Source organism: Anabrus simplex, chromosome 7 (genome assembly GCF_040414725.1).
Source record: "Anabrus simplex isolate iqAnaSimp1 chromosome 7, ASM4041472v1, whole genome shotgun sequence".
NCBI classification, from domain to species: Eukaryota; Metazoa; Arthropoda; class Insecta; order Orthoptera; family Tettigoniidae; genus Anabrus; species Anabrus simplex.
This window is the reverse complement of record NC_090271.1, coordinates 95,062,309-95,073,253: the sequence shown is the minus strand read 5'-3', so window position 1 is coordinate 95,073,253 and position 10,945 is coordinate 95,062,309. Positions and strand designations below refer to the sequence as shown.

General features: G+C 36.7%; 1 protein-coding gene across 1 annotated transcript in view; it reads left to right on the top strand.

The window, feature by feature from the left end:
• Positions 1-572: 572 nt before the first annotated feature.
• kl-3 (dynein heavy chain 8, axonemal kl-3) overlaps positions 573-10,945 on the top strand; it is a 232,356-nt gene continuing 221,983 nt past the window's right edge. Inside the window, exons 1-2 of the mRNA XM_067151919.2 lie at positions 573-597; positions 1,544-8,355. Coding sequence (XP_067008020.2) covers positions 573-597; positions 1,544-8,355 — 6,837 coding nt within the window. The remainder of the gene's footprint in view (positions 598-1,543; positions 8,356-10,945) is intronic.

Below are 10,945 nucleotides of genomic sequence, written 5' to 3'. Positions count from 1 at the left end.
TTCTTGGAAATAGGTCCTCATGTCAACAAACCCTGGTTCTGTTTCTGCCTCACAAAAAATTATAGTTATGTTCAATGCTAATAAATAAAATCCTTAATTTTTATGGTCTCAGAAATGGAGTTGGCTTTGCTTTGATGGATATGGGTTAGAGATTTTCGACTGTGAAAAATTTTGTCCTTGGAACATCTTCAACTTAAAAAAGCATTTATTAAGTACTATTAGCGATGAGTTACTATCTCCATGTAAACTGCAATGTCACATTACCCCACTTGTGACAACTCTCTGCTTGGTAAGCATAAAACCATTGTGTCTAAGTTTACAGTGTCCTCTTTATGTTTAGATGCATATAACTTCATCACACATAATTGTGAAAATACTGTAGAACTACAGTGGAAGAAATGGTGAAAATTTTTGGATATGGAAAGTTGCCAATACCTGTAGGAACTATAGAAACACAATACATTATTGTGAAAAAAGAAAGAGTTGAAAATACATTATGAATGATAAATAAGTTGATAATCAACTGTATATGGCAGAATTTTGACTAATGTCATATAACCACTCTAACTGTGATGTATTTTAATTATGTGACAAACTGTAACTGTTCTGAATTGTATTTGTCTGATGAAATTTAATTGTTTTAAATTGTAATTTTGTGCTGAATCAATACTCTTGAGCAGTTTTTATATGTTGGTATATCTATTTTTGGACTGAAACTACAATCTTCTCTCACAGTTTTCTCTGAGTTCATAATTTTTAACTGCTAGTTTCTACTCTGCCTTTACAATGTCTGATTCAACTTCTCATGTCCTTTGTTTTATTATATCATGCTGTTACATTTATTTAACAAGTCACAAAAATATTTTTCTTGCTTTTCTTTTATTTATTTATTTATTTACGTGCTGTCAATAATTTTGTCTTTTTTGTCTTTTACAAATCAAGTTTAAGTACTTTTACTGTTCTTGTCCTTTTATAATGTCATATGATAGTTTACTTCCACTGTTCAAGCATCTATTATTTCCAGTGTGAACACTTGCCAGGCTATTCAATTACACTTTTTATACATATTCTTTTCACTTCAGTGCATATAATACAATATAGAAATCATTGCTATATGTAATAATTCTTGTACCTTAATGATATAAGAATAATGTAATGAACAGAATTATTATTGTAAGCCAAAATTATTAATTTCATTGTCTTGTTATACTTTTTCCATTGTGGTAACTGTCAACTGAGTGAAGATTTTATATACCTATAAAAACCATTCTGTCAGTATTCCACTCATGTTATCTTCTTATCATATTTCTTGTCATTTTCCTTTTAATTACCATATTTCTTGTCATTTTCCTTTTAATTGATAATGCATGAATAAATAAAGACTATCCCCTGATTAAACTGAAATTGGCCCTCCAAGTTGTGTGTAATGCTTGGAAGAATCTTCTTGGATATTTTAATTTCACAGTATTTCTTGTTTATTTTCCTTTTAAGTGGTAATGAAAGAATATATAAAAACTAAATGTCTTTTTTTTTTTTCCCCTAGATAAACTGAAATTGGCCCTCCAAGTTGAATGTAATGCCTGGAAGCATCTTCTTGGAAATTATCTGAGTGAGAGTTACAAAGATAAACTGTACAAGATGGTGAATTACATTAGTGAAAAATCTAATATTCTACAGCGAAAAATACAGGATCTGGATGATGTACGACTGCAGATGGCATGTCTTAATGATATCCGTGAAAATTTTATTGAATTTGATCAGTCCTTGAATGACATTGAGGAGGTGTATGCATTATTTGTAAAATATGATGTAACTGTCCCTAAAATAGATGTTGATCAAGTAGACATCCTGAGATATAATTTTGACAACATGATTGAAAGTTCAAAAAGAGTTCTAGAAGATCTGAGTATGGTGCAAGATCCTTACAGAATGCAGCTACTTGAAGGAAGAGAAGCTTTTGAGAATGATCTTGCAGATTTTGATAATGACTTTGAATTAAAAGGTCCTATGGTTGTTGGAATATCTGCTACAGAAGCTAGTGATAGAGTACTCCTTTTCCAAGCACGTTTTGATGATTTGTGGGAGCGATATGAAGCAACCATTAGTGGTGAAAAATTATTTGGCATGGACATCAGTGAATATCCCATTCTACATAAACGGAAGAAGGATTTGAATCTTCTTTCTAAGCTATATAGTCTTTATAAGCAAGTTATGACAGCAGTAGATGGGTATTATGATATCCTGTGGTCAGATATTGATATAGAAGCCATAAATACTGAAATCTTAGACTTTAAACTCAGGTGTCAGAAGTTACCAAAAGGCCTGAAAGATTGGCCAGCATTCCAGGACTTGAAAAAGAAGATTGATGATTTCTCTGAAACAATTCCTCTTCTTGAAATGATGACAGATAAAGCAATGAAAGATAGACATTGGAAGCGTTTGTCAAAACTTTGTAATTATGAGTTTGAAACAGACTCTGAATTATTCACATTGAAATCTGTAATGGAAGCTCCACTTCTTAAATATAAGGATGATGTGGAAGATATATGCATCAGTGCTGTGAAAGAAAGAGAAATTGAGGCAAAACTTAATCAGGTAATTGCTGACTGGTCTATGGTGGAATTAGAATTCTCATCTTTCAAGACAAGGGGTGAGTTGCTATTAAAGGGTGCACATACGCATGAGATAATTGCTTTATTGGAAGACAGTCAAATGATTCTGAGCTCTCTTTTAACTAATCGCTATAATGTACCTTATAAGAAAGACATTCAGCAATGGGTACATAATTTGAGTATGACATCAGAAATATTGGAGAACTGGCTCCAAGTGCAGAATCTGTGGATTTATCTCGAGGCTGTGTTTGTTGGAGGAGATATTGCTAAACAATTGCCTGCTGAAGCTAAACGCTTCAACACTATTGATAAAACATGGGTAAAAATCATGCAGCATGCATCTAGAGTTAAAAATGTGATTGAGAATTGTACATCTGATGATCTTGGTCTGCATTCATATCTTCCTCACCTTCTCGAGCAGTTGGAAACTTGTCAAAAATCCTTGTCAGGATACTTGGAAGCCAAGAGATTAATATTCCCCAGATTTTTCTTTGTTTCAGACCCATCTCTCTTGGAGATTCTAGGCCAAGCTTCTGATAGTCACAATATTCAAAACCATCTGCTAAGTGTATTTGATAATGTGGCAATGGTTGTGTTTCATCCTAAAGAATATGACCTTATCACTGCTGTGGAATCACGTGAGAATGAAAGGATTGCTTTAGAAAAGGAAGTAGTATGTACTGGGGGAGTTGAAGTATGGTTGGGATCATTACTGAAAATGCAGCAGCAGTCTCTTGCAGCCGTGATTACTGAAGTAGCAATCTATATAAAGGATCCTAATTTTGACGTTCTGGAAATGATACGTAGATTTCCTGCACAAGTTGGGTTGCTTGGAATTCAATTGATATGGACCTTTGATTCAGAATATGCCTTAGCTCATGCCAAAGTTGATAAAACTATAATGAAACATACCAATGAATTCTTTTTGGAACTTCTTAACCTCTTCATTGAACAAACGGTAAAATATCTTACTCCTTTTGAAAGAGTTAAGTTTGAAACTTTGATTACAATACACTTGCATCAGAGAGATATATTTGATGATCTTTGTCGTTTGCGTGTTAGAAACGTGAATGACTTTGAGTGGTTAAAACAAGCACGTTTCTATTTTGTGGAAGATACAGATGAGTGTATTGTTAAAATAACTGATGTTGATTTTATCTATCAGAATGAGTTCCTTGGTTGCACAGAGAGACTTGTTATCACGCCTCTGACTGACAGATGTTATATAACTCTGGCTCAGGCAATTGGAATGAGCATGGGTGGTGCTCCTGCAGGTCCTGCTGGGACTGGAAAAACAGAAACTACAAAAGATATGGGCAAGGCATTGGGAAAGTACGTTGTTGTTTTTAACTGCTCTGATCAAATGGATTTCAGAGGTCTGGGAAGAATTTTTAAAGGCCTTGCCCAGTCAGGATCATGGGGCTGCTTTGATGAATTTAATCGCATTGAACTCCCTGTGCTCTCTGTTGCTGCTCAACAGATTGCTATAGTACTAACAGCAAAGAAGGAAAGAAAGACATCTTTTGTCTTCAGTGATGGTGATATAGTGTCAATTAACCCTGAATTTGGGATTTTTTTGACAATGAATCCAGGTTATGCAGGGAGGCAAGAATTACCTGAGAATTTGAAAATTAATTTTCGTACTGTTGCTATGATGGTACCTGACAGGCAGATCATCATTCGTGTCAAACTTGCAAGTTGTGGATTTATTGACAACATTAAACTTTCCCAGAAATTTTTTACTCTTTACAAACTATGTGAGGAACAACTGAGTAAGCAAGTGCATTATGATTTTGGGCTGAGAAATATTTTATCTGTGCTGAGAACATTAGGTGCACAAAAAAGAGCAAATCCACAGGATACAGAAGAAAAATGTGTAATGAGAGTCCTGAGAGATATGAATCTCTCAAAATTAGTTGATGAGGATGAACCATTATTTATCTCATTAATTGAAGATCTTTTTCCTGGAATAAGACTAACTACATCTTCATACAAAGACCTACAATATGGAATAACAGTTGCTACGAAAGAAATGGAACTCATAAACCATCCATCTTGGAATCTGAAGGTGGTTCAGTTTTATGAGACCTCTTTAGTACGCCATGGGTTAATGGCTCTAGGGCCAACAGGAGCTGGAAAAACAATGTGTATGCACACATTGATGAGAGCCCTGACAGAGTGCGGAAGGCCACACAGAGAAATGCGCATGAATCCTAAAGCCATTACAGCTCCACAGATGTTTGGACGTCTGGATGTTGCTACAAATGACTGGACAGATGGTATATTTTCTACCCTTTGGCGTAAAACTTTGAAAACTAGGAAAGCTGAAGACATTTGGTTGGTGCTGGATGGACCTGTGGATGCTGTTTGGATTGAGAATCTCAATTCTGTCTTGGATGACAATAAGACATTGACTTTAGCAAATGGTGACCGCATTACTATGGCTTCAAATTGCAAACTCATCTTTGAACCAGATAATGTAGACAATGCATCTCCTGCTACAGTGTCACGGATGGGAATGGTATTTATTAGTTCATCTGCCCTTCCATGGAACCCTATTATGCAAGGATGGCTCTTGAAACGTTCTCAGCATGAGAGAGATATATTAGAACCTCTCTTCAATAAGATTTATAATGAGTTGCATACATTTGTTCAAGTACGTCTACTTGCAAAAATGAGGATTCTAGAGAGTATCTATATTCGTCAATGTACAGATATGCTTCAGGGCTTGATGATGAATGAGGATGAAACAAAAATCTTATCATCACGCCATATAGAAAAGATTTTTCTCTTTGCTCTAATGTGGAGTCTTGGTGCAGTCCTTGAACTTGATGATCGTGAAAGAATGGAAGAATTTGTGCTCAAACATGAATCAAAGCTTGACTGGCCCAAGGTCAAAGATGGGGAAACAATATTTGAATATATGGTAACTGAAGGTGGAGAGTGGCAACACTGGAGTGCTCTGGTTGAAGAATTTATATATCCAGAAGATTCTGTTCCTGAATATTCCAGTATATTAGTCCCTAACATTGATAATGTCTGTACTACTTATCTTATGGATGTGATTGCTAAGCAGTATAAGGCTGTTCTGTTAATTGGGGAGCAGGGCACTGCAAAGACTGTCATGGTAAAAGGTTACATGTCTAGATATGATCCTGAAGTTCACATGAGTAAAAGTCTGAGCTTTTCTTCAGCAACCACTCCCAACATGTTCCAGAGAATAATAGAAAGTTACATGGATAAGCGTGTAGGCACGACGTATGGACCCCCTACAGGTCGTCGAATGACTATATTTATAGACGATATTAATATGCCTATCATCAATGAGTGGGGAGATCAGGTGACAAATGAAATTGTGCGCCAGCTTATGGAAATGCGTGGCTTCTACTCACTAGATAAGCCTGGAGATTTTTCTACTATAGTAGATATTCAAATATTGGCAGCAATGAATCACCCTGGTGGAGGCAGAAATGACATACCTCCAAGACTCAAAAGACAATTCAATATATTTAATTGTACTTTACCCTCAAACAGATCTGTGGATAAAATATTCAGTGCAATTGGTACTGGTTACTTCTGTGAAAGCCGTTTCAAACAAGAAATTGTTGATTTTATACCCAAATTAGTACCTCTGACTCGACGTTTGTGGCAGCAAACAAAAGGAAAAATGTTGCCTACTCCAGCTAAGTTTCATTACATATTCAATTTACGGGATTTGTCACGTATATGGGAGGGAATTCTATACATCAAAGACAAAGAATTACCAGATGTGAGTACTCTATTAAAGCTGTGGGCACATGAATGTCGCAGAGTTATTTCAGATCGGTTCATAAATAAAGGAGATCGTGATTGGTTTAATAAAAATATGACACAGTGTGTTAGCACAAATCTCACATCAGAAGACTTTACTTACTATGATCCAGAGGAATATTATTTTGTAGATTTTCTGAGAGAGCCTCCTGAAGCTACTGGTGAAGAAGATGAGGAGATAAGTTTAGAACCACCTAAAATTTATGAGCTAATCCCAAGTTATGAATTTGTACTTGAAAAGTTATTTCAGTACATGGCTTCCTATAATGAAAATATTCATGGTGCTAACATGGATTTAGTATTCTTTCATGATGCTTTGGTACATCTTATGATTGTTTCACGGATTATCCGTACTGCTCGAGGCAATGCTCTCTTAGTAGGTGTTGGTGGCTCTGGAAAACAGTCTCTTACAAGGTTAGCATCATATATAGCTGGTTATAAGTCCCATCAGATTACTCTTACTAGATCATATAATGTGAGTAACTTCATGGATGATCTGAAGCATCTATACAGACTTTCAGGGTTGGAAGGGCATGGTGTTACTTTTATATTCACAGATAATGATATAAAAGATGAAGCTTTTCTGGAATACCTTAATAATGTTTTAAGTTCTGGTGAAGTAGCCAATCTCTTTCCAAAAGATGAAATTGATGAAATACATAGTTCCTTAATTCCAATAATGAAAAAGGTAAAGCCCAAGTACCCAGCTACAGTTGATAATTTGTCCGAGTTCTTCATATCACGAGCAAGGACTAATTTACATATTGTACTCTGTTTCTCCCCTGTTGGGGAGAAGTTCCGTTCCCGTGCTTTGAAATTTCCTGGTTTGATATCAGGATGTACCATGGACTGGTATTCAAAGTGGCCTAAGGATGCTCTTGTAGAAGTATCCAAACATTTTCTAACAAGTTTCAAGATGGTTTGTTCTCCAGATGTTAAAAGCGCAATGATTGAATTAATGGGAGCTGTTCAAGATGGTGTTTCAGATGTATGTGTTAAATACTTTGAACGGTTTAGAAGGCCAACTTATGTAACACCAAAATCATTTCTTTCTTTCCTTGATGGTTACAAGAAAATCTACCGTGAACATCTGGTGAATATTAATGCCTTAGCCGTGAGAATAAAACTAGGCCTTGGAAAATTGGAAGAAGCTTCTGTGAATGTTGATTCTCTACGTAAAGATCTGATTGTGATGGAGAAGGAAACATCAATAGCCTCTGCCAAAGCTGAAGAAGTTCTGAAGGAGGTCACTGCTGTAGCTCAGGAAGCTGAACGAGTAAAGCAAGCTGTGGCAGTAAAAGCAGAAAAGGCACAGAAGATAGTAGATGGTATTTCTGTTGATAAAGCAAAAGCCGACCAGAAGTTAATGGCAGCTCTGCCTGCTCTCAAAGCAGCAGAAGATGCTCTTAAAACTATCAAGGGCAGTGATATTGCCACTGTCAGGAAACTTGGAAAGCCACCTCACTTGGTTACTCTCATTATGGATTGTGTATTAATATTATTCCAAAAAAGACTTACACAGGTTATAAGGGATGAAGATCGGCATTTTCTCGTAGCTTCATGGTCGGAATCTCTGAAGGTTATGGCTGATGTCCGATTTATGTTTAACTTGCAAAATTTCCCCAAAGATAAAATCAATGGTGAGATGGTAGAACTTCTACAACCATATTTTGACTATCCTCAATATACATATGAAATGGCCAAACAAGTTTGTGGCAATGTGGCTGGATTGCTCCAGTGGACTATCTCTATGGCAGCATTCTATGCTGTGAACAAAGAAGTTCTTCCTTTGAAGGCCAACCTTGCTTTTCAGCGGTCAAAACTTGCTGCTGCTCAAAAAGACTATGATGAAGCCCAAGCTGCCCTGGAAGAAAAAGAAGAAGAAAAACGGAAAGCTCAGGAACTCTTTGATGAAGCCTTAGCTGAGAAACAGGTAAATTTCAAGACAATTCATAATAAGCAATACTTCTCTAATTTTGATGATTTTTTTTAAATATAGACTGTTACTCATTTCACTATTCAGTCTCCAAATATCTGTAGGAAGACCTGATTCTGTATTACCTTAAAATAGTTAAATACAGTAAAGCCCTGATAAAATGCTTTCTAAGAAGCCACGTAGAAATTTATGTATTAACTCATTCCCCATTATGGATGACAAATTGTCATCAAGCAGAAAATGCCGGGCGCATGTTATGGACATAGATTTATCGCAGATTATTTCGATCAAACATTCCTTGTATTTTATTGAATGTTTTGGAAAAAAAAAACTTTTCTTTAAATACTAACAAAATGTATTTTTATTTTATTATTATGTGTTCAGTTTAATATGCCTAGAAATAGGGGTTGCAGCACAAGGGTACATTACTGCAAGTAGTGCATATTGTTCTTACAAATTCCATAACACCTTTCATTCTGACACAACACTCATCACTGGCTAGCATATTTTTTCTTGTCTGTGGATGGAAGCATGGAGATGAAATGTCTCTCTTTTAGCCTAAAAGGACAAGGGCTTCATTGAAGTTTTACCCCCCTCCCTCCCCATGTGGATGGGGCATGGCACATGGTGCTGTTCAATCAGGCCGTGCACTACTGCGAGACGGGAATAGAAGACTGCCAAGACCTTTAGGGCTCTCCAAATGACCAGGCTGTTGTAAATAACTATGTCCCACATGTGAAGGAACAATTACTTACATTGCTTCAGATAGTCCTGTGTGTGTTTGAACATACATCCATCATTGTATCTATGCTGTTTTATGTACAGGCCTTTGTTGCCTGCACTCCACATACCTGATTCCTCCCTCAACCTTACATGAATGTAACTATTCATCTACATCACTTTCACTACTTAAACTAACAACTTCACAAATATTCTTTTCTATATCATCAAAATCACCTAAGATGAAATCAATATCACTTTCATTATCTCGTACATCTTCAACAAAGTACATCGTAATTTTTGCACTGCTAATACTTATTACATATTGCAAACTGCTTGACCCGCTTCTGCTTATGAAAGCCATAATTACCAGTGATTTGATCTAAATAATCAGAGTGTATTACTTGTGTAATCTCATGTGCTGTATAAAGCTCCATATCTGTATTATAGGATAAACAGATGTGTCAGACTGCAGTGCTGCTGCTTTCCTAATTTGTAGCAAGATGCTATTGAAAACATCTACTCGAGCATATTGCTGACATTGGACTCTACGTGAGTTCTTTAATAATAATAATAATAATAATAATAATAATAATAATAATAATAATAATAATAATAATAATAATAATAATAATAATAATAATACCCATGTGGGGATTTACCAGTTACCTCCATCGGGCGCATCCCATTGGAATTGGGGAAGCTCGCTGGCTCTGCCGCCAGCAGAGTCAGAGGGTAGTAGGGAAATAAAATACCACCGTGAAAAAAAAACTGGTCCCTTGCCAGGGTTACGGCGAAGACTGGTAAATGACCAGAAGCCAGAAAACATCTTGAGGCAACCTCTAGGGCTAACAACCCTAGTTGTAAAAGGATGGGTACTCGTCCAAAGCAAAGTCAAGTCAAAAAGCATGATGGCACAACATTTCAAGAAACATTCCCCAGGGGGTAAATCTTCAGATAAATCCCTCGTCGTGAACACCACGGTGCACGAGTCTCGTTCGGATTCTGGGGAAGACTCGACATCACGCAAGAGACGAATCGGAGCGTCTCAGTGTACCCCGAAGAGTCAAAAACTCAGGCCAAAATCTAAAACCTTTCCAGCAACTTTCAACATAAATTCACTTACACAAACTGGCAAGCTGAAAACCCTCACCAAAGCTCCTCACGAAAATCAGATATCCATAATGGCCCTACAGGAAACAAGGTACCCAGATGAAGAGATTTTTGAATCTGAAGGCTACCGATTTTTCAAGAGCAAAGTGCAAAAAGGAATCCTCAATGGAGCTGTGATGCTTGGAACCACGTTTGCTGTTAGAACCAAGATCCTTAAATCGGTTGCAAATTTCGAACCTGTGAATGACAGATTGTCCATACTCACAATTAAATGCGCGAACAAAACCTACGCGCTAGTTAACGCACATGCTCCTACAAACGATAAGAACAAGTCTGATCCAGACGAAGTTGATAATTTCTGGGACCTACTGGATGAAAAATTAAACAAAATCCCCAAACACCATGTCAAGCTTCTTTTGGGTGACTTCAATGCTCAACTAGGTCGTGAACAGAAGTACAAGAAAGTTATAGGTAATTACCCTGATCACAAAAGAACAAATCCCAACGGCAAAAGACTGGTGTCCATTTGCGAAAATCACAACCTGCAGGTCATATCAACCCTCTTTCGCCATCTACCCAGAAAGCAAATTACTTGGCGTTCTCCCGTCCAAGCTCTCGGAGAGTTCCAAATTGATCATGTTGCAATCTCCGGAGAAACAGCCCTGAGATTATGAATGTCAAAGTAAAGAAAGGCATCAATGTGGCTTCAGATCATTATATGCCTCTTATCAAATTCAAACCAATTCCCGCAAAC